This window comes from Mycteria americana, chromosome 5, assembly GCF_035582795.1.
Source record: "Mycteria americana isolate JAX WOST 10 ecotype Jacksonville Zoo and Gardens chromosome 5, USCA_MyAme_1.0, whole genome shotgun sequence".
NCBI classification, from domain to species: Eukaryota; Metazoa; Chordata; class Aves; order Ciconiiformes; family Ciconiidae; genus Mycteria; species Mycteria americana.
In genome coordinates this window covers 19,861,551-19,886,008 of record NC_134369.1, presented here as the reverse complement: position 1 = coordinate 19,886,008, position 24,458 = coordinate 19,861,551, and the positions used below count along the sequence as shown (strand labels likewise).

Genomic DNA, 24,458 nt, shown 5'->3' with positions numbered 1-24,458 from the left:
AGCAAAGAAACGCCCGAGTGGCGTGTGTGGATCAAAAGGAAAAAAGGAAGGAAGGATGGAAGCGTGAGAGCTGGGAAGAGCAGGCAGAGCGGTGGGAAGGGCAGGAGGGAGCCTTACTGGGGTGTGAGGAGGTCAGCCATGTTGAGGACACAGTTGAGGAGGGAGAAGATGCAGACGACGGCAGCGGGCTGGTTTTGGCTGTGGAGGGCGCGGAGGACTGTGGCGCAGGCGACTCTTTTGGAGCACTCGTCGTCGGGGAAGAGGGCTTGGGCCTTAGGGTCGTAGGCGTAGGCTTGGGGCTGGCGGTTGGGGCCGACGTGGAGGAGACTGTGGAAGTGGTGGCAGATGGCAGCCGGGTGCTGAGCCTGCTCCTAGGGGCAGGCGGAGAGGTGGGACTTGGAGACGTCCTTGTCAGAGGGACTTCTGTGCTGCTAGCGGTGCTGGCCTCTCTGGGGACAGAGGTCTTGGAGGTGCTGCTGGCGGAGGTGGCGGCGGTGGTCTTCTGCGTGGTCAGAGGTGGCACAATGCGTGGCACGGTTGCCTTTTTGTGGGTGAAGGCTGCCGGGAGGAAAGCACAGGCTGACTGAGGGTGGCAGGCCAAGAAGGGAAGGCAAAGGAGGTGGGCAGAGGCGCCGGTGCAGGGGCATGTGCAAGAAAGGCAGCGCTGTGCTGCGCTGCGTCTCACTGGGCAAGAGGGGGAGTGGGATTCTGGTTCCTGCCCTCAGGCTCCCGTCTGGTTTCTCCCCCCCAAAAGGGGGGACAAGGACGGCACCTAAAGGGTGCCTTCCAACGGGCAAGCCCCCTCTGCTCTCCCTGGCAGAGGAGCCTCTGCGTTTGTGCATGTCTCCCTCCAAGGAACGGGGACAGCGTACTGTCTGCCCCCTCCCAGACTGGCAGGTCAGGCTCCATGGGAGAGACCTGTGCCCAGGGCCGTGGCGAAGGCAGGCCATAGCAAAGTGCCGATGCCAAAGGAGGTGGGAACGGAGGTATAGTAGCAAAGAAACGCCCGAGTGGCGTGTGTGGATCAAAAGGAAAAAAGGAAGGAAGGATGGAAGCGTGAGAGCTGGGAAGAGCAGGCAGAGCGGTGGGAAGGGCAGGAGGGAGCCTTACTGGGGTGTGAGGAGGTCAGCCATGTTGAGGACACAGTTGAGGAGGGAGAAGATGCAGACGACGGCAGCGGGCTGGTTTTGGCTGTGGAGGGCGCGGAGGACTGTGGCGCAGGCGACTCTTTTGGAGCACTCGTCGTCGGGGAAGAGGGCTTGGGCCTTAGGGTCGTAGGCGTAGGCTTGGGGCTGGCGGTTGGGGCCGACGTGGAGGAGACTGTGGAAGTGGTGGCAGATGGCAGCCGGGTGCTGAGCCTGCTCCTAGGGGCAGGCGGAGAGGTGGGACTTGGAGACGTCCTTGTCAGAGGGACTTCTGTGCTGCTAGCGGTGCTGGCCTCTCTGGGGACAGAGGTCTTGGAGGTGCTGCTGGCGGAGGTGGCGGCGGTGGTCTTCTGCGTGGTCAGAGGTGGCACAATGCGTGGCACGGTTGCCTTTTTGTGGGTGAAGGCTGCCGGGAGGAAAGCACAGGCTGACTGAGGGTGGCAGGCCAAGAAGGGAAGGCAAAGGAGGTGGGCAGAGGCGCCGGTGCAGGGGCATGTGCAAGAAAGGCAGCGCTGTGCTGCGCTGCGTCTCACTGGGCAAGAGGGGGAGTGGGATTCTGGTTCCTGCCCTCAGGCTCCCGTCTGGTTTCTCCCCCCCAAAAGGGGGGACAAGGACGGCACCTAAAGGGTGCCTTCCAGCGGGCAAGCCCCCTCTGCTCTCCCTGGCAGAGGAGCCTCTGCGTTTGTGCATGTCTCCCTCCAAGGAACGGGGACAGCGTACTGTCTGCCCCCTCCCAGACTGGCAGGTCAGGCTCCATGGGAGAGACCTGTGCCCAGGGCCGTGGCGAAGGCAGGCCATAGCAAAGTGCCGATGCCAAAGGAGGTGGGAACGGAGGTATAGTAGCAAAGAAACGCCCGAGTGGCGTGTGTGGATTAAAAGGAAAAAAGGAAGGAAGGATGGAAGCGTGAGAGCTGGGAAGAGCAGGCAGAGCGGTGGGAAGGGCAGGAGGGAGCCTTACTGGGGTGTGAGGAGGTCAGCCATGTTGAGGACACAGTTGAGGAGGGAGAAGATGCAGACGACGGCAGCGGGCTGGTTTTGGCTGTGGAGGGCGCGGAGGACTGTGGCGCAGGCGACTCTTTTGGAGCACTCGTCGTCGGGGAAGAGGGCTTGGGCCTTAGGGTCGTAGGCGTAGGCTTGGGGCTGGCGGTTGGGGCCGACGTGGAGGAGACTGTGGAAGTGGTGGCAGATGGCAGCCGGGTGCTGAGCCTGCTCCTAGGGGCAGGCGGAGAGGTGGGACTTGGAGACGTCCTTGTCAGAGGGACTTCTGTGCTGCTAGCGGTGCTGGCCTCTCTGGGGACAGAGGTCTTGGAGGTGCTGCTGGCGGAGGTGGCGGCGGTGGTCTTCTGCGTGGTCAGAGGTGGCACAATGCGTGGCACGGTTGCCTTTTTGTGGGTGAAGGCTGCCGGGAGGAAAGCACAGGTTAGTTGACGGTGAGCGGGTAAGATGGGAAGATGGTGATGTGGGCAGTGCTGCATCAGAAACTTTGTGCTAGGTTATGGGTATGGAAGGCAGGACTGGATCCCACTAATTCTGTTTTTTTAAAGATGAATGAATGGGGCCGTGACCCCCAGTACGTCATATCCCGTCCTGCTGTTTCTGAGAATTGCATGCTGGTGATCGTTTTGAAGGATGTCCTCTCGCAATTTGTCTCTGTCTCCTTCCTCCTGGAGCTCTTGAGAGGGGAAGAGGTATCTCTACTTTCATGTGCGATTCCACTGGTTGACAGGTAGTCTACCATTTGCCTGCTGCATACTGTGCTGGAAAGGATCCAGGGGAGAACCGAGGCTACTGAAGGGACAGGCACAGGCCATGGATGACTCTTAGCTCTCCCCTGACCAGAGCACTCACCTGTTACTACTTTACTAGTTGGAGTCTTAGCTCTGGTTGGCTCCCTTGCTACAAAGAAAGGGACGAGAGAAAAGAATGGTTGAGTCTTGGGAAGGATTCTAGGCAAAGCATGTTGTGGCATCTCCTCAAAAAAGGCTGTTCTGTTCAACACCAAGACAGCCCAGGCAGATGGAGCCCGATGGGTCTAAGTGGGAGAAATTTAGCCTGGATTTGAGTGTACATCTTTTTGCCCACCCTCCACTGGTGCCTCCTTTGCACCCAAGGTCAGCATTGGCCAAGGAGGTGGCATTTGTTGACCCACGCTTGTCATGGGTGTGCCAGGGCCTGGGCATTTATTGGATGGAGAACATGCCTTGTGTTCTGTCTCTCACCCAAAACTGCCCTGAGGTGTAAACTGGAGACGAGTTTCCAGTTTCACTGCCTTCTCTTCCCCCCACTGTGCATTCTCAGGGCCCCACTGGAAGGCAAGGGACTGTGTGTTAGCTTGTCTCTGCTTGCTAGTTGTAGGGCAGGAACTCATGGATGTCTGTACCCTGATAAAGGCCTGTGCCCCAGGGCCAAATCCCTGAAGTGGCAAGGGAGGAGGATGCAGTCAGGGTCATGTGCAGGCCAGTCCCAGGTCCTGTGGGTCCCAGGATTCCCACGGCAAGGGCGGTGGGACTTGAGGATGATTACCAAAACTGAAGCCTGTGCAGGACGTGCTGCTTGGGAGAGAATGATGGGAGCTGGAAGGAGCAGGCAGAGCAGCAGGAAGGGCAGGAGGGAGTCTTACCAGGATATGATGGTCTCAGCTGTGTCGAGGACACAGTTGAGGAGGGGGAAGAAGCAGATGAGGCTGAGGTGGCAGGTAAAGAGCTGGGTCTTGGAGACATCCTTGTCAGTGGGACTTCTGTGCTGCTGGCAGGGCTGGCCTCTCTTGGGACAGAGGTGCTGCTGGTGGATGTGGCAGGAGTTGTCTTCTGCGTGATGAGATGCTGCACAAGGTGTGTCTTTGTTGGTCTTCTGTGAGTGACAACTACAGAGAGAAAAGCACAGGTTGACTGAGGGTGGCAGGGCAAGAGGGGGGAAGGCAAAGGAGGTGGGCAATTCCCAGGCAGAAACCCCAGGATATGGGTGGGGGTAAGAAAGGCAGGACCAGACCCCATTGAGTTTTACTGGGCAAGAGGGAGAAATGGGCCAATGGCCCCCCCCCCCCCGGAAAAAATAGGGGGCAAGAACTGGACCTGAAGGGTTCCCTGTGACAGTTCAGCACCCCCTGCCTCTTCCTGGAGCTCCTGAGGGAAGAAGAGCCTCTCTGCATGTGCACGTCTCCCCTCCAAGGTGTTCTAGACTGGGCAAGAACATCCTCTGGGAAAGGTGGGGTAAGTGAAGCAGAGTCTTAGGCCAAGGGCATGTCTCAGCTCCCTCTTACTCACCTACTGGGACTTGGTGGTGCAGAGTGGTTGCTTGGGTTCCCTCACTCTCTTTAAAGTAAGCAAGAATGGATATTAGTAATGGTCGGGAGCTGGTAAGGTTCCTAGTTAAAATGGGTTGTGATACTTCCTCAGAGGAAGCTGTAATTGCTGGCACAAGACCCAGATGTGTGCACCTCAACAGTACTTTGTGGGAGATGCATGGATTGGGAGAGAGTGTACACCTGCCCTCCCACTACAGTAGACTTCCCCCTGCACACTGTCCCAGCCTCTGGTGTTGGTTGCTAACCTAGCAATTCACATTGTCATACAGCCTCAGAGGAGACTATCCTTGTTGGCATACGGAGTACATGACATCCCAAAGTGTAATTTCCTTTTTTCAATATTTATTTTTGGGAGAATTTGTTACAATGGCTAGGAGGAACATATATTCTGCTATCTGTGAGTTTTCAAGAACTCACTTTGAAGCACAGAGAGATTTTGCCTAAATTTGGAGGAAGCGTAGAGTATGGCCTTGAAGAGAAGTGTTAGGTTTAAGATGATAGTTGGATGTCAGATGCATGCTCCATTGGCAAGGCACATAAATTTCCATTTTTATCACACTTCTTCAGTTATCCATGTCCTTTCCTGTCTATTTGCAATGTTAAGATGACTCGGTTTTGGTTTTTTTTATAGGGAATACATTGACATGTGTCTTGTGAGTGATGGCTTCACCTGGCAGATATCAAAAAGCGATATTTACCTACTGTTGTTAGTTTAGGCTTGCTGAAAGTTGTGATCTGAGATATGGTTTGAGTAGGTATTGAGGTGGTTGTTGTTTCCTTTTTGATAGTGGTCTTGAAGGGTGGTGTGGTGAACCTTACTTTTTCCGTCTCTGTTGAGGCAGTGGTTGATGAGGCAACAGATGTAGGCTTCGGTTTAGTGGTCATAGTTCTTTTTGTTGAGGTAGTTACGGAAGGGGTAGTGATGGTTGTAGTCATATTTGGTGTGGTAAAAATGGATGTTGTATGTTCTTTTCGAGTAAAGGTAAATAATATAATGTGAGTAATCAATTCACTGAATAATTAAAAATACATAAATTATGAAGAAGCTACCCATATTCCAGACACCCAGTTTTCACCCTTGATCTTTTTAGTATTTTCTGTGTAATTGTTTGTATTCATGTTCTCATAAGCTTGCCAAATCTTTCTCTACTTGTATTTGTTTTCTATTGTCTCATATCTTTCTTTGTTCTCATTTTCTGTCTTTTCCTGTATTAGGTTATTTTTTATATAATTTTTCTAAGAAGTTAGCTTTGTTGTTACTTATTGGCTAAAGTCTGTATGGACTTTGCCCAAATGACAATTTCATTGGCTATTCTTATGTTCCAGATCAGCCACAGTTTCAGCTTTCCGTAATTTGTATTACGGAACTAAATAACATCATGCTATAGGACTTTCCTTGTCCCAGTGCACAAATAATCTGTCCCAATGGCAGCCTTTGAAGTTGTGTTTTGACTCTGTGGGACCTCTTTTTAACTCTGCTTTCCCTGATAGCCTGAGTCCAGGATGGCTTATTAGTTGAAGTGCATGTTGGTGGGAAGCTACATGTTGTTATGAGTCTCCACAAGCCATAGAATCAGAAAGTAATTTATGTTGGAGGAGTCATCCTCATGAGAGCAGGACTCTAGAATCCTAGACAAAGCTGCTGCGCTGATACCTGTGTGATTCTGCTTTGGAGCCTGCTTACATTATTCAGAGTTAATAGGTTGGGTACTCCTTGAATATGACTGCATAACTGAACTAGTTGTGGAAAACAGGCTGAAACTGAGCTAATAAATCCAACCAGAGCTGAGCTGGCTCACTGCTTATAGAACTTCTAATGTGCTTCTCAGATGAGTCATGTAAGTGATTTTTGGTTGTTTTTTAACTTAGTGTCTATATTCTTTCCCTTTCCACGCACTTTCAGTCTACACTTCTGAACATTTCTGGTTTACGAACTCCTTTCTGGAAGCCTGCTTTGCCTACTTCATGATTTGGAGTCTTATGCTTGGATGTTGAGACAGCTTGCAATGCTTTGCTAGTAGAGTGATATCTCAACTATGTATAGACTGGGTTTACTATAATTTATTTTAGACAGTAACACCAAAAACCTACCAGTTGTTGACTTTATTGTGACAAGAGGTGATGCTGATGAAGTTCTTGGAACTGTGATTTTTGAGGTTATTGTTGGATTTGTAGTCTCAGTTGATATAGTAGCTGCAGAAGAAGAAATACTAGGTACTCTTGGTAGGGTACTTGTGGTAGACCTCCTTGTTATTTTAGGCTGGACTGTTGTTACTAAGAGGAAAAGAAATTAAAAATTAAAGGATAAGAAATAGGTATTGATAATATATTTATAATATACCTATATAAACAGAAAATTATTTTTTTGAAGTAAAAACACTGTCTTAATAGCTATTAGTAGTAACTACCATTAAAAACCATTAACTTTTAGATGAAACATTTGAGAGAAGTTATCCATCTATTCTTTTGCTATTATCTGCAGTGAATACATTAGATAGGAACTCTAGTAGAAGCTGTATACATTTTTCTTCATCACTTTAAAGTGAATTTGGCATAAATACTTGTGCATAGCAGCAGAGAAGGATTTGTATTTTATTATTCGCACAGCTGACAGTGTAACATTTTACAAATAACATCTGTCTTCAGGGAAGACAGTATATATAGATCAATATATATAGATTCCTTTCCTGGATCAGGCTATAGGGTTTTGGTATACTCAGTCATACATTTACATTAAGATCTTCTTAAATTGCCAAAGTGTTATATGGCCAGTCACCACTAACAACTGTGATCAAATTTTTGTGGGATTTTGTACGTCATAGAATGGTTTGGGTTGGAAGGGACCTTTAAAAGTCATCTAGTTCAACCCCGCTGCAATGAGCAGGGGCATCTTCAACTAGATCAGGTTGCTGAAAGCCCCATCCAGCCTGACTTTGAAGTTTCCAGGGATGGGGCATCTACAACCTCTCTGGGCAACCTGTTTCAGTGTTTCACCACCCTCATTGTAAAACATTTCTTCCTCACATCTAGTCTGAATCTACCCTCTTTTACTTTAAAACCATTACCCCTTGTCCTATTGCTACAGGCCCTACTAAAAGGTCTGTCCCCATCGTTATTATAAGCCCCCTTCAGTATTGAAAGGCTGCAATAAGGTCTCCCCAGAGCCTTATCTTCTCCGGGCTAAACAACCCCAACTCTCTCAGCCTGTCCTCATAGGAGAGATGTTCCATCCATCTGATCATTTTTGTGGCCCTCCTCTGGACCTGCTCCAACAGGTCCATGTCCTTCCTGTGCTGAGGACTCCAGAGCTGGATGCAGTACTCCAGGTGGGGTCTCACCACAGCAGAGCAGAGGGGCAGAATCACCTCCCTCAACCTGCTGGCCACACTTCTTTTGATGCAGCCCAGGATACAGTTGGCTTTCTGGGCTGCGAGTGCACATTGCTGGCTCATGTCCAGTTTTTCATCCACCAGTAACCCCCAAGTCCTTCTCCACAGGGCTGCTCTCAATCCCTTCATCCCCCAGCCTGTATTGATACCAGGGGTTGCCCCTACCCAGGTGCAGGACCTTGCACTTGCCCTTGTTGAACCTCATGAGGTTCACATGGGCCCGCTTCTTGAGCTTGTCCAGGTCCCTCTGAATGGCATCCCATTCCTCAGGCATGTCAACCACAGCACTCAGCTTGGTGTCATCTGCAAACTTGCTGAGGGTGCACTCAATCCCACTGTCCATCAAAGACAGAAATCCTTATTCACTAACAGAGATATTTCATTACTGATATCTGGAAGTGCCTAAGTATACTCAGGAAACACTGTTCGAAAAAAAACCTGTAAGTTTTTTTTCTTAGGATGTCTAACAAATATTTGTGGAAAATTTTTTGTGATAATTATGATACCAAGTTGTTTTTCGTCATTTCAAGATTCATTCAATCTTATGCATGTGAAACTGGTGACAGCACTATATGATGCAAAAAAGGATATTCCTTACCTCATAAACACATATCAGGACATATATCAGCATGTAAGTACTAGTTTGGTCAACTACGTAAACTAACCTGTTGAAGCTGAAGATGTTTCAGGTGTGATACTAGTGCTTTCATCTCCTGTTGTGTAAAGGTAGAACAGGTTAAGTATGTGAATGAAAGCTTATTAAAATATTCCAAATAAGGTAAATTTCAGATTGGATTCAAAGGATTGTGTTAATTAGTGAGATATTCCTGAAAATGCTTGATATTACATACTTCAGTGGTAAACGTCACATCAAAGGACATAAACAATGACAAAAATCAATACATCTCATAATAATAATGAACATGAGTAAGTTTTTGCTACTTTTCTTATGATTTTTATCCTTAAGGGCACCTCACTTTTCAGGGATAATGGAAACATGGTTTTTTGTATGTATATGAAATCACTAGCTGAGATCCTGGTTACACAGATTAGAATTCTGTAATACGAGAAAAATCCTCCTTGAGTTTTTTTACATCTGCATGAAAATCCAAACTGTGCAGCTAGAGTCTATCAAAGACATTATTTAATAAGATAGGTTTTCATAGAAGTAAATCATATGGTAATAAACCTTAAGTTAAAATAATAATAAAAAAAAAAACCTCTAAAAAGAGATTTGCTAAGTGGAGTCCATTAGCTAGGTCTGATCCTATTCTATATGTTCTCTTTTTTTACGAAGACCACAGCTGTTTTTTTTATGAGGGCCTCAGGCAGATCAGAACACCAATACACTTTCAGGAAGACCCACATTTTGAAAAGTACTCATATTTACAATGAACATAACTTTTCATATTGCTAACTAAAATCAGTCAGGATCATCCAGCTTCTGTATTATAGCATTCCCTACCCCAATCCTTCTTTTAATTAGTTCTTTTCATTCTTTTATTTACCAACTGAAGTTTTACATACTGTACTAGCAGTACAGTAATAGGGTTATTTTGAAGTAAAATTATGTTGGATGAACACTCATTATTATTTGAGAGGTAATAGGAAAAATACCTTCTTTGAGAATATACAAATGTTTTAGTATTGTTTTCTGGTTACTGTAGAGAAAGAGAATGTGTATATAGGTCACTGCTTACCACATGGCATGCATCTTTCCTTCTCATGGTCAAAGTATTCATCATGAGAGCAGTTGTAACAGCCTGAAAAAAGGGGAAGATAAGTTTGTTTTACATTTCTCAGAGAACAGCATTTAATTTATCCTATTTATAATCTAATATCTTACATTTCTGTTATAAAAAAATTGTATCGATTGCAACATCATCTATTCAGGTAAGCATTTCCAATATAATCCTCAGAAGAAGGGTCTGCCTATGTAGTAATTTTTTTGGTTTCTCCAACTATATCCATTTGTCTAATAAAAATATTGACTGCTCTCTCCACATGTTTTCTTACCGAAGTACAGTGTATTCTTTTGATTTGGTGCAAGTCATAGAATTTCTCCTCAAGACAGGCTGAGCTCAATATAAAGCTAGATGTAGTACAGGTACTGGATTGATGATGTATTTAAAGCAGTATTAGTAAGGTAAAGATCAGCAAAACTGCTTCAAAGCTAGTGTCAATTAGAATACCATTATTTAACTGTGGTATGACTGATTTAAAAAACAGCATTGAAAATAATTACTATGTTACTGTTTCCTGGTTTACACTAGTATAGCTTGTTACCTTCAATGTTGACATATTTGTAGTTTTGATTTGGACAATTACAAGGCCTGTAATGCCATGTGCAGTTGTCATTGTTGTAGCCATAGGAATAAGCATCACCACTTCCTGTTTTTTTATGAGAATTGTAATACTCACAATAGACAGCTAAAAAAGGTAAAAGCAAGAGAGAAATCAGAATTTTTCAAATTAATGGCTTGTTATTTTCAAAGGACTAAAGGGAGAACAAAATTAATAAACAGTTTAAACCAAAAATTTTGTCACTGAACCTTCTGATGTAAATTGAAATTTATACTCCAGTGAAGTCAGTTTCTTTTTTGCAAATGCACTATGCAGGCATTTGCACAATTTTTAATGCATAATATAGTGAAATGTTGAAAATAAACCATCAAAGATAAAAACTCTAGCATTGATTTATAACACATTCATCCTCTTTTTTCCTCCATATACAGTATATTCTGGAACACCTTGATATCTTTTTCCTGTTTTACAGTGTTCCAGCTGACACAGCTGTCTTTTATTTCCTTCACATCCACACAGAAGGCAATTTTATCATAGCTAAAATGAAACATATTTTTTTGCAGTTTCATACTCCCTCTGCTGACAAACTGACAGTTCACTATACAGTGGCAGCAGAAGAAACAGTCTGCCTTCTGTGACCACATTATTTTCTCTCTCATTACTCTATGGTAAAAAGAGACGTAATATTTTGGTTAATTTAGCACAAATGAAAACCACATATTTCAAAACCCAGGTAACTGAAGTCAACTATTTGCCCATAGAGAAAATGCAACCTAGGAGGTACTTATTAAGCAATTACCTATGTTGCCATATTAATATACTCACAGTAACAGAAATAATCTCTTAAATCTGTTTAAAGAGAGCTTAAAGAAACTTACGACAGAACTCAGGGGTCCTCCAGTCAATGCAGATACCTTTATCTAAGCATGCCATGGCATATACTGCAATGGCATCGCACATGCATTCACAGTCCCCTCCAATGTCACAACCACAAGAGTCTCGAACACAGGCCTCATAATAGGGCATACGATTCACCTGCATTGGAAAATGAAGTAATGAATTTTCTAGGATTCTTTTGTGCCTATTTGTTAAGAATGTGTTTTTCCCTGGGCTAAACAATACGTGTTCCATTAAGTGAGAGTAACTAGTATTTCCTCTGAACACTTGTCAAAGCAATTACAATCCCACTTCATACAAATCTTTTTGGCAATAATGTAGGTGTCTCCACATCAACAATAGAAACTGATTATGTTTTGCCAGATATGTGTTTCTAAATTTATACTAGTCCTGAACATATTATGTATAGTCAGCCAAAAAAACCCCCAAACCTCCACATCCATTCAGGCACAAGTGTCTAAGTTTGTCAGCTGTACACCCTCCATGGTTATGCCTGAGCACTGCACCATTACCCACATTTCTCACTTGTTTTCACCTCCTGAAAATGGAGGTTTTCCTTCAGAAGACCTGGTTCTGAAGAACCTTGTGATATTTTAATTTCCACAAAGTGGGCAACTTAAAATAAATAGGAGGGCTGATGCTATCTTGCTCTTGGGGTGATCTGCATCTTCTAAGTAATGCTGTTGATGTACTGATGAGAACAAATGTTTTTCAGGCTTTTCTTAAGTTTGGTTTTCTAACAAAGGCTAAATGGTTTCAAAAGAGTAAACAGTTCATTGATCAGTATCAGGCATCATCAATAGACTGACTAATTTCTGATACTTAAGTCTTCATTCTTTTTTCACTCTGATATTTTTAACTAATCAGTTAATGGCATACTTACCTTTTGTGCTTGCAAAAGGGCTGGTGAAGTGCAAATAAGAAAGGATGAAGATTAACATAAATGAGAGCCATAAAACATTTTGTATGTATTTTATTAAAACATTTTGAGGAAGAGAAAATCAAGTGTTGGAGAATTTTGAAAGAATACAGATTATGCCTATAAATAAAAAGAAGGCCAAATCAATTCTTACCTTATTGTGACAGGCAGAAAAGACTTGGCTATTGATAATGGAACATGTCTTTTCTGCCCATGCTTTACGATACGGGTTCTTGCTACAGGGGTCCACTACAAAGTATACATCCCCACAGAGAGGATTTTCTTTCCAAGAATTGACAAATTCCAATTCATTTGATGCCACATACTTGCTTCGAGTTTCAAAATCATCCTTCATATTGCCATTATAGTTCCCACACAAACCGCATATAGTTTCCTAGATTAAATGAAAGCAGCAATGTTAGTTCAGCAAGTTACAACTACTCACCTTCCCTTTCGATTACTGACAGTTTCCTGTGCTTTAGTAGTGAATGTGATCTACAAATACTGTCTCATACATTGTTAGCGTTTTGTGCCTGAGGTTCTGTTCATCAGTGGATGAATGTGTTTCTCCTCTACACTGTAAACTGTCACCATTAAGAGATCAAATTCAACCATGCAGTTGTATAAAATACAAGCACTTAGCTCAAAAATTTCCTGAATGCAGTAGGGTAATCACTTAAAAATCAGCCTCTACTGAAAATCTCTGCTGTTTTGGAGAAAATGATGAAAATGAATTGCTAGTAGCATATCTGAAAAACCTTTACCATCATAGAGAGTCAAGGCAACCATCATCAAATGTGCAGTTCAATCTGAATTAAAGGACAGTTTACTGAGGAAGTTATTCTTCAATACCTGTGTTTCTCTGGAGATCTTGATGAAGAAGTTCATGTGCTTATTCCAGATAAGGGTCATGTTGTATTTTCCTGGGATAATGATATCAAACATCAGGTGAAGGGCGTTCTTTTTCACATTGTATTGTACTCCGGGATTTTCCCCAGAAATAGTAAAGGTTTCATCTCGCAGTATGAATGTCAAATTCTGGAATAAAATTTATCTGGATGTTATAACTTCTCAAGTTTGAGTATTTTCCTTACTCTGTGTCACATTGCTGAAGATCAGATGCTGTGCTACTACAGATTGTCTTGACATTCCCACTTATTTATGAAAAGTCATAGCAGTCAGGTGAACTCCCTGGAGACTGGAAAAAGGGAAACATTGCACCCATTTTTAAAAAGGGTAGAAAGGAGGACCCTGGGAACTACCAACCTGTCGGCCTTGCCTCTGTGCCTGGGAAGATCATGGAACAGCTCCTCCTAGAAGCTATGTTAAGGCACGTGGAAGACAGGGAGGTGATTTGAGACAGCCAGCATGGCTTCACCAAGGGCAAGTTTTGCCTGACCAACCTAGTGGCCTTCTATGATGGAGTGACTACATCAGTGGACAAGGGAAGAGCTACGGATGTCATCTATCTGGACTTCTGTAAGGCCTTTGACATGGTCCACCACAACATCCTTCTCTCTAAATTGTAGAGGTATGGATTTGACGGATGGGCTGTTTGGTGGATAAGGAATTGGCTAGATGGTCACAGCTGGGGGTAGTGGTCAACAGCTCAACCTCTGGATGGAGATCAGTGACAGGTGATGTCCCTCAGGGGTCTGTATTGGGACCAGTACTGTTTAATATCTTCATCAATGACATGGACAGTGGGATTGAGCGTACCCTCAGCAAGTTTGCAGATGACACCAAACTGAGTGGTGTGGTTGACATGCCTGAGGAATGGGATGCCATTCAGGCAGACCTTGACAAGCTCAAGAAGCGGGTCCATGTGAACCTCATGAGGTTCAACAAGGGCAAGTGCAAGGTCCTGCACCTGGGTAGGGGCAACCCCTGGTATCAATACAGGCTGGGGGATGAAGGGATTGAGAGCAGCCCTGTGGAGAAGGACTTGGGGGTTACTGGTGGATGAAAAACTGGACATGAGCCAGCAATGTGCACTCGCAGCCCAGAAAGCCAACTGTATCCTGGGCTGCATCAAAAGAAGTGTGGCCAGCAGGTTGAGGGAGGTGATTCTGCCCCTCTGCTCTGCTGTGGTGAGACCCCACCTGGAGTACTGCATCCAGCTCTGGAGTCCTCAGCACAGGAAGGACATGGACCTGTTGGAGCAGGTCCAGAGGAGGGCCACAAAAATGATCAGATGGATGGAACATCTCTCCTATGAGGACAGGCTGAGAGAGTTGGGGTTGTTTAGCCCGGAGAAGATAAGGCTCTGGGGAGACCTTATTGCAGCCTTTCAATACTGAAGGGGGCTTATAATAACGATGGGGACAGACCTTTTAGTAGGGCCTGTAGCAATAGGACAAGGGGTAATGGTTTTAAAGTAAAAGAGGGTAGATTCAGACTAGATGTGAGGAAGAAATGTTTTACAATGAGGGTGGTGAAACACTGAAACAGGTTGCCCAGAGAGGTTGTAGATGCCCCATCCCTGGAAACTTCAAAGTCAGGCTGGATGGGGCTTTCAGCAACCTGATCTAGTTGAAGATGCCCCTGCTCATTGCAGCGGGGTTGGACTAGATGACCTTTAAAGGTCCCTTCCAACCCAAACCATTCTATGATTCTGTTCCATGATTCTATTTTACAGACTTTTTTGCACCCTTGGAATTATTTTGTATGCATATGCAAATCTTCATGGGAAACAAAAATACCTGTTATTGTTCCAACCTCATTGTTAGGTGTGCTAGCACTCTGACTGCATTTGGTGGAAATAATATTTCATCTACATGCAGCCTGCAGGGTAGAGGAAGTATGTTTTCATGTGTTCCTAAGAATAATCAAAAAGTTACAGAGAAAATAGCTCTGTGTCTTGAGCTCTTTTTACTATCTCCCAGTCTCACGTGTACACTTACAACTTTACTCCTGTCATACTGAAGTGTTTCAACGTCTAAATAATCAATAGAAAGGTTTGGCTGGAGCATGCATTTATGAAACTGGATGCTAAGCAAACAAACTTTTTCACCACAGCACTGACCAGCTGAAACTGCCAGTATTTAGTAATGTGGCAAATGTGTACTGCTTGTAGTGACTGTTCTTTGGGATAAAATTTCATCTGTCCACATTTTTCTCTCTGTCAGATAATGAAGGACTCTAAGATGATCTGATACTACTGGGTATTACTGTCCCATAGAACTGAGAACAGTAAAACGTATCCAATTCTGAAAGCTGTCACACAGCAGTGGAAATGAGGATAGCTGCTCATTGCTGTAGTTTCATGGATATATCTCAGGTAAGATGTGGATATATTTTGAATTGCAGATATTACCTGGACTTAGAGAAATTTGGAGAGATTTGCCTCATCATCCATGATGAGAATTCCTCAATTTTATACTATTGTTTTCCTGAGGTTTGGTGTTTGGTGGTTGGGGGCGGGGGGGGCGAAATCAGTATCTTTTGACTGAGCAATTCACTGCTGAGTCAGTAAAGTGCAAAATTTTATGGCTTATATGTAGGCAAGAAGTTTGGCGACCAAAACATTGACATTAGAATTGAAAAAAACCTGATGGCAATTCCTACTAAAACTGAAGCTCTAGGTTTAGCACATAATTTCACTTGCAAGACATCACTTCAAAGACACAGCTAAAGCTTCCAAAAGGGAAGCAAGCATGGGCTTAAAATAGCTGTTCAGCTGGATAACAGCAGAATGCAGATCTTACCCCAAGGTAAATGCTGATGGATCTGGAGCATGTAACCCCTGATTTCCCACAGATGACATTCTCAGTAACAATTTTGAAAGAGGAAACAGGTCTATTAACACTGCAGCCATCCTAAAAAAAACAAAACAAACCACAAAAAGCACAAAACCCCAATAGACTCTGTGTCTTGAGTCTTCCAACTTAAAACATAAAAGCATAAAAAAGTAAAGAAAGATTAAACATGTCATAACTCTGATTCTGCCTGTTTTGGGAGGTGATGACCTCTGATTTGGTAGTCAAACTGACATAACTTCCCTAAAAGATACAGTTGGCTGGTACAGAATACATACATATCAATGACTATTTAAACATGTTATTAAATCTAAAATTGGTTATAATGGCATGAAAAAACTGTGTTTTGAGAAGTAAAGTCTTTTCATCTTAACTATTGAAATAAGCAGAAAATATAAAAACACATTAAGTGTTTATAAAGATTCAGAGTGCTCTATTGGTTATAGATGCATCCTAGGATATTTTTATTAGCCATTTTAATAAAGATATTTCTTGATGCCAAGATACTGCCAAAATAAGCTGTAAGAGCCGCTTACCATAGCTAATATGTATTCACAGTTGCCATCAAACACAAAACGCTGTCCATCAAAAGTGGTGATGTGGCCTTCTCCATACAGATTACACGTTGAGGAACACTTTGATTTCTGAACACATTTCCATTTGCCTTTTGTGCAAGTGCTGGGAGTGAGAAGAGAAACCATACTCACATTTCAAAGAAATACCACCTTAACCTGCTTCTTTTTATATACATGCACTTTTATAGGTAAGATGTTAATTTAATTGGCTTGTGTACACTGTGACCATGTTACAATTAATGAGAACCATAATTAAAAGTTATGAACTGCCTAGAAAATTAATTCATTATAAAGAAGAAATCTTAAGTCAGTTTTTGCTTTTTTTCATGAAAGAAAGAATATAAAACTCATTTGGTTTTGCTCTTAATGAGGACAGATGTCACTGTTCTGTGTAGTTTGGGTGGTGGTGGTGGTTTTTTAACACTAGATTAGTAACTGGAAAGGCAATAAAGTACTTTGAGAATGCTGCTAAAGAGATGGAAGCAATCTTTTGGGGGGGGGGTTGCTTTTATCTACAGAAAAGGAGGAGGATTGTGCCCTCATCTTTATTTAGGTGGAGCTGTTAATCCTTGACCTTATGTAGTTTAAAGTTACAGGCCCTACTGGATGCCCTTATTCCTGGATATGCATATGGCAGAAATTATCCCTGAAGGCAGTACCATGAGTCTTTTATCTATAGGTATATATTCTCAAATGTTAAACCGCTCTTTATCACCTCTGTGCTTTGTCACTGTATTCCTTCCGTTCAGCTGTTGCTGTTTCCTCCTCTCCTGTCAACTAAATGCTTTTGTTACATAGTTGTACATTTTAGTGAAACAGAGGTTCTGCAATGGAAAACTGTGTGATTCTTACCAGATCTTGCATTCAGTTTGGATCTGTTCACCTTTTCCATAAGCAAGACCACCATATTCACATGGACACTCCTCAGCTGGAACACACCTGCCATCGAGATTTTCATATAGCCCATCAGCACAGACACAGCCTGATTCACATTTAGTGGGTATCTGGTAAAGATCAACAGATTGCAAAATGAAAAGCAATGTGAGATGCATTTTATCTTGTTTGTGAATGGTGTCAAGAGTGAACCTGTGCTAAGCTCTAGTTTTGACTTTATTTCAGTTCTGTGATTTTCCTTGTACTAATATATTAGTCCACTGAACTAGTTTCACTGGCATTGTAAGACATACCTGTTGTGTGAGATATTAAACATACTTGAAGACTCTAAAAATTTTATCTTTCATTGCTACCAATCTTTCAGACAGAGTACAATAGAATTTTCTTTATATCAAGGAAGCTTATTACAATTCTTCCAATTAGTCTATTTCCTTAATATAAAGGCATAAGAAAACCCTATCAGGACAGACCAGAAGTCCCCCTAGCCTAGGTGTCCTGCATCCTGTGACCATCAGCAGCAGATAGTTGGGAAAGAATGGAACAGGAAGCATAAACCACATGTTCTATCAGTTTCCAGTGACAGGCAGCTTATGGTGTACCTGAGCCAGAGGTGATAGCCATGTAGTTAAGAATCCTTAATGGATTTCTATTCTATTCATTGAATAGAATTTAATCCATGCAATTTAATTCCTTTAATCACTTCTTGAATATATGTAAATTTTTAGTGTCCACAGTCTGTGGAAAGAAGTCTGATGTTTAACTGTATCACGTTAGAAGAAATATCTCCTTTCATTTCACTAGAAGGAACGTAGTCAAGTTCTAAGTAACAACTAGAACATTCTTCCTCCCTCAAGAGGATAAATATCCCAGAAACTCACACATTCAATTCCAGTAGCCAGCATCTGACAGGTAGGGGCACATGCAGCTCCATACTTGTTTTCTAAACTGTCAGAACATGATATATATTTCTTAGGAGCTTTGCAGCTTTCTAGGAAAAAGGAAGAAAAACAAACATTGGAGAGAGTGTGAAGTAGCAATTTTACAACATAGGGGAAAAGAATATGTTTCCAAGTAAACCATATCAGAGCCATACCTGCAGGATTTTGAGGTTTGCCTGTGCAACTTAGCCTCCCATTAACGCAGTAGCTAGGGGGTAAAAAAAAAAAAAAAAAAAAAAATTTCAATGGAATTCTCTCCTAAGGATGAAATTTCAATTTTTTGCAAAATGGCTTCATGTTTCTTACCATCAGAAATGTTTCATCTATGTTACTAGCTCCTCCTCATCCTTCAAAATGGAACGTGGGTCAACTTGCCTCTCTTTACTTTTTGTAGTATACAGTAACATCACTTTTGAAAGTGAATAGTAGGGCATTCACTATTATGATGGCCTATCAAGTAATTCTTGAGGTTTGTATATAGCTGTCCAGATGCTGTTGACGAAATCTCCTACTAGGAATAATCAGATCTTACCTATCATTTTCTATTTTTTTCCTTAACATTTCCAAGCTTAAGGTAAGTCAAATGCTTTTTGTTTGTTTAAGAATCTTTGTATTTTAGGAAAGGGCAAAAAAGATGTCTTAAAAAATAAACCTTTGCTATTAAAATTAAAGGAGACTGTACTGGCTTTGGCTGGAATGGAATTAATTTTCTTCATAGCAGCTCGATGGTGCTATGTTTTGGATTTGTGACCAAAACAGCATTGATAACACAACATTGTTTTAGCTATTGCTCAACAGTGTCAAGGCCGTCTCTGCTTCTCATGCTGCCCTTCCAGGAAGTAAGCTAGGAGTGCACAAGAAGCTGGGAGGGGACACAGCCAGGACAGCTGACCCAAACTGACCAAAGTGATACTCCATACTGTACAACACCATGCTCAGCAATAAAAGCTCAGGTAAAGAAGGAGGAAGGAGGGTTGTTCAGAGTTGTGGTGCTTGTCTTCCCAAGTAACCATTATGCATAACAAAGTCATGCTTTCCTGGAAATGTCTAAACATCTGCCTGCTGACGGGAAGTAGTGAATTAATTCCTTACTCAACTTTGATTGCGCATGCTGCTTTGCTTATTTAATAGGCTTATTTTTGCTTATTAATAATAAAGTTATTAAACTGTCTTTATCTCAAACCATTAATTTTCTTGGTTTTGCCCTTCTGATTCTCTTCCACATCCAGCCAAAGTGGAGTGAGCAAGTGGCTGTGTAGTGCTTAGCTGCTTACTGCTGTTAACCCTCAACAGAGACACATGAAGACTCTTCGTCTCCATTTTCAATTTGTTAATCTTCAAATTTGACATGCTTACCAGGTAATCCCACCAGTTATTGTTGACTGGTCAGGCAAGATGTACTTTCTATCTTCTAAATAGCAGGGACAATGAGATTTACGAACACACTCATTCTTGTGGTTCAAGTACATTCCTTTAGGACAATGGCAGCCTTCAATAGGGATGTCAGTTGGATGACATTCCAGGGCTCGGTTGGAGAGTGACAAGCATGTCCTGTCACATGCATGAGTGTTGTAGCTGAATGTTTGATTGCCAGTACAAGTAATGGCTGTAAAACAAGACAAGACTGTATGTTAAACTTCATTTACTTACCTTTTTCCTTGTGACAGATAACTGTGCTCATAATGTGCTGCATATATTGTGGCAACAGCTTCAATGCTTAATGCTTCCTATTGCATCTCTTCTTGTGGATGTGGAGGTCTAGCAAAAAATATTGCAGACCAGGGCTTAACACCAACCATGTAGCTGTTTGGAAGTTTTATGAAGGTTTAATGTCTTATTGATTCTTTGTGTATCTTGGAATAAAATAATGCAAAGAGATGCTTTGCAGAAATACCAATGTATTTTTGAGTAACTGTGAAACCTGTACCTATGTCTAAGTTGCATAATAGCAAAATCACAGCTACAACCAGAGTTTTTCCTAGTTCTTTCTCGTCTTACAATACAGTATAGCTTTATTTACCTGTCTATTCCATCACTTAATTATCAAGTCCTGTAAGCATCCATATGCTCATTTTAAAGCACATGAGAAATCTTTTTCATGCAGTCTTAAAATAACAATCCTTTTCTGAAACAGACTAGAAGGGTATTTAAAAGTTGGATATCTGTTATCCCATTTCTGCTTTCCTCTTCTTTCAGTTCATTACTTTCCTCATTACTCTTAAGATGATTTAGACACTGTTTAGAAAACTGCTTTACCATTTATGTTTTTTGTTGTGTTATGACACATCTGTGAAGTCAGCAGCTTCTGGGAATATGGCTTTTATACCTGCTGGTTGGCCTACTTGTTGAGCAATAAGTAGTTATTTTCTAATGACTGACAAGTAGTTTTAAAATATGTTCTTGCTCTTACTCAGTTTTGTCATAGGTGAATCAAACATGGGAATATTCTAAATGGAAACAGGTAGACCTGTATGCATGCATTCATCTGATGGTAGACTATTAAGAGTTGGTTCAGTTACTTACTGCAATTGTCCATACTGTTTCTCCAGTTCTCAAGGATTAAACCCATCGAACTGCATGTTCGTGCATACGATCCCAGAGCAGAACAAATATAAGGAAAGGTCTCTTCGTAATTACAGGCTTGGTAGACACATCTCTGAAACCCAATACATGGAGAGTATTCTGTTACTGGGGAGCAGACATTTGGAAGTGCTAAATCCTGGAGGTATTTAAAAGACGCGTAGTTGTGGTGCTTAGGGACATGGTTTAGTGGTGGATTTGGCAGTGCTAGGTTTCCGGTTGGACTTGATGATCTTAAAGGTCTTTTCCAACCTAAATGATTCTACAATTCTATGATTCTATGCTGAATTGCAGAGGTAAGTCATGCAAAATACATATTATTGCATAACTAAAACTGATGAAAAAGATCAGATTAATTGCCTGATTGACGTGAATAAAATATACTTAGTACTTTAAAAATGCCTTTGTTTATTCACTGCTTTTCATTTTTAGTTTTCAAAATGTTTTGTGGAGATTGGCAAATATCATTACCTCAGTTATGCACATGGGAAAATAAATACTTTGCATAATTAAAGTTCTCGACATGGAGAACTGCAGCATGAGCAAAAATACCTTCTGACTCATAGGGATGGGACTGGTGCCTATGAACAAACAGATTTAGTGTGGTGGAGACATAATTTTCAAAAACACACTTGTTCCTTAGCTTCTATGCATTGCTGATCCAGATGAGTGGGATGCTGTATATGAGTACATTCTGGTCCATATTTGGACTCCCTCTGTACACCGTCTATTATAATTTCCTACCTTGTAGAAAGGAATAGGGTTCACCACAGCATGGCATTTCTCGAACACTGTACCCTTCTTGGTAAGAATGGAGCAATGAGTCTCAGCAGATATTTCTAATGAAAGTAAATTATGGACATTAAACAGAGAAAGTTAGGAGAAAGAAATAAAAAAATGAAAAAGAAATTTAAAAAAAACTGGACACACTACTGTAGCTGAGCTTTTGGCAATGATGGATTGAACAAAAGGACAACTTCTTATCTTGTTAGCTTGCAGACTATATTTTTGGTCATACAGCTCAGTAGGGCTTTTTTTTCTTGCCTTTTTTTTTTTTTTTTTAAGACCAAAAGCAATAGAGACTTGCGAAGGCAAAGCCTGGATTTCAGTCACAGCACTGCTGAGCAAGTCTAAGACATCCATGGGCATTGCAATTTCACTGGAAATATCACCAGAAACCTCTCATTCATCATCTTAATCCCAGATCTCTAGAATGGGATCTGATAAGATTTCACTAGATATGTATTCTAGAATCAGAAATGTTCAATCATCTCAGTCTCTGCTTCTCTCAGACTCTCTCATTCCCCTGGTATAGGCTTATGGAAATGTCAGACAAAGCCAGCTGGAGAGATCAGTTACAACAGGATCATCTACTTACTGTTCAGTTGACTCAAAGCGCAAGGGTCAGTATCTCTCTCTAAAGCAGGATGGCAATTTCCTGCCCTCCAGGAATCTACAAACAGGGAGGCTGTCCCTTCAGTGATATCCATGCTAGTCATGAAGTCATCTGTAGTGTCTCCATTGTAATTGCCACACAAACCTAATAACATCAGAAGTGCAAGGGATGGCTGAAAATTAAAGAATGTGTACACAATGGTCTATGTTTCATTCTATAATAGTGAGAAAATTGATTCAAAAGTTCTACACGGAGTGTCAATGAATACTATAGGTCAGGTAGCCAGAGAATCTTGATTATGTACACATTCAGTCACTGATCCTCTGCCTTCTCAAGTTAAGATTGTCCGCTTCTATTCAAGGACAAATTCATACAGAAGTTTTTGTCTTGTTTTTAGAAAAAAAGGCTTTTTCAGTGGTTTTAAATCATGTAAAAGAGAGGCCATTAAATACTTTTGCAGTTACATGTGTTTTCTTATGGATATAAAATCTGTGATGACAAAGAATATACATTTAGACTTTTTTGAAAGCTAAAGCCTCTCTGTAATTCCCCATAGATAATTAGAATGCAGGATATGCCTTTGTGGCTAATGTTGCTGTGCAATAGACATAAACATCTCCATCTGGTACTTATCAGCTGAGAAGCTTTTAGATTCTTAGGCTCGTTGTGTTTACAGTGTTCAAAGAACCATGTGCTCCAAGATGTAGAGACCACACAATTTGTTGCCCCTTCATTGTGTAGTATGGCATATAATGAAAAAGGCACACACAAAACATGTGAAGAACAGTATTATATCACACATGAAAAACATCACCCATCTAATTTCTTTGATTAATTTTAAAGTTATTAGTGAAAAAAAATTCTTAGCACATAGGTTTTCCAATGCAGGTATTTTTGTTGTTTTTTCTTTGAATCCAGAGCAGAAAGTTTGTTCCTTAAAGGATGAGTACTAAGCTTTCAAAATTACACTCCATACATTTTCTCCTTCACACGGGGACTAGACTCCTTACCTAGGGTTCTGCCTTTGAATTGTGATCCAACTTTCACATAGGCCTGGAACACAGGTGATGTTTGAACTACAAGTTCCAGCCCAAATGTTGTATACATTTGCATGTACATTGACGACTGTCTGAAAATAGTGATGTCTCCTAAAAGAACAAGGATATTGAGAAATAGAGATTTTGATGCATAGGATATTGCAAAGTAATGATTTTAATGCATATGTAAGTGTTCTAGCATTCTGTCTACGAGTCTTCTCCTTCCACACACAATTCTCCACAGAGGGAAAGATGCAATGGGAAAGATTTTAACCTTCCTGTAAAACCTCTGCTATTGGCAATTGCAAGAGAAAAGATTCTGGGTTGTGTAAAACAGACCTTTAATGTAATTTGGATTTTACATATATTCCCTTTTCTTTACCTGATCTGTAAGGTAGCCGCTTAAGTTCATCATCGTCAGTAAGGAGTTCATTCTGAGAAATCACAATTTTGTCCTGTAAGAAAAGGACATGGAATCAGAAGTAATTTTCTGTACTGATGGTATTCATAGGTTCTTTAACTTAAACAACTGTATTGTCAATGACCTATATAATAGGAAAAGATTGATTCAAGCTTTTTCTCACATGTTATTCCATACTGCTTTCAGTTTTCACTTTGAAAATACTCTTAACTTCCTGAGTTGATGTGGCAGCTGAGATCTTTACTGTGTATGCATGAACTGGAACATATGTTTAGTATCTATGACCCTTAATTTTTCAGTTCAGGCTACTAGCAATGACTTTAAGTATTTATTTTGCTAATTTGGTTACTGAAATTCTGGTTAGAACCTGTGGAGGGAATACTTACCTTTGTAGATATGTAAATTACAGCACTAAGTGATGTCTCAGAATGAGAATAACCAGACTTTTCATATACAGCCATTAGGGTTCCATTGTGTGGCAGGCTGGAACTCTGGAGGAAAATAGTGAAAAGGGAAGTCAATGTCAGAATAACAATGATTTGTAGAATGAATGTATATCATAGGAAGACCTCAGTTTGTGTTCCAATAGGAAACCAAAGGCAAACTAAAATAAATCCATTTGATATTGTATGTTTCTAGACTGCAGAAAATTACCTTCATAAGAATGTAAGTGCAAACACCATGGAACCTGTATGATCTAGAATCAAACGTGGTAACAAAAGAACCTCCTTCCAGCGAACACCTTCCAGGGCAGGGCAAGTCTTTGCAGTTCCATTGACCCATTGTACATTTACTGAGGAAAACAAGAAATTCTGTGTAAGGTTATTCTCATACTAAGGCACTATTTACCAGCAGAGGATTTGATCCTCCTGTCTGGAGGTTTTGCTGTGGCTGATCAACA

General features: G+C 41.8%; 1 protein-coding gene across 1 annotated transcript in view; it reads right to left on the bottom strand.

Annotated features, from left to right (window-relative positions):
- Positions 1-5,453: 5,453 nt before the first annotated feature.
- MUC6 (mucin 6, oligomeric mucus/gel-forming) overlaps positions 5,454-24,458 on the bottom strand; it is a 31,338-nt gene continuing 12,333 nt past the window's right edge. Inside the window, exons 9-28 of the mRNA XM_075501616.1 lie at positions 24,212-24,350; positions 23,944-24,048; positions 23,519-23,591; positions 23,110-23,247; positions 22,082-22,243; positions 21,448-21,542; positions 20,647-20,779; positions 19,480-19,729; positions 18,279-18,331; positions 18,064-18,173; positions 17,144-17,295; positions 16,253-16,394; positions 15,666-15,776; positions 12,811-12,996; positions 12,113-12,352; positions 11,021-11,177; positions 10,125-10,268; positions 9,532-9,601; positions 6,541-6,692; positions 5,454-5,461 (exon numbers count right to left, since the gene is read on the bottom strand). Coding sequence (XP_075357731.1) covers positions 5,454-5,461; positions 6,541-6,692; positions 9,532-9,601; positions 10,125-10,268; positions 11,021-11,177; positions 12,113-12,352; positions 12,811-12,996; positions 15,666-15,776; positions 16,253-16,394; positions 17,144-17,295; positions 18,064-18,173; positions 18,279-18,331; positions 19,480-19,729; positions 20,647-20,779; positions 21,448-21,542; positions 22,082-22,243; positions 23,110-23,247; positions 23,519-23,591; positions 23,944-24,048; positions 24,212-24,350 — 2,620 coding nt within the window. The remainder of the gene's footprint in view (positions 5,462-6,540; positions 6,693-9,531; positions 9,602-10,124; positions 10,269-11,020; positions 11,178-12,112; positions 12,353-12,810; positions 12,997-15,665; positions 15,777-16,252; positions 16,395-17,143; positions 17,296-18,063; positions 18,174-18,278; positions 18,332-19,479; positions 19,730-20,646; positions 20,780-21,447; positions 21,543-22,081; positions 22,244-23,109; positions 23,248-23,518; positions 23,592-23,943; positions 24,049-24,211; positions 24,351-24,458) is intronic.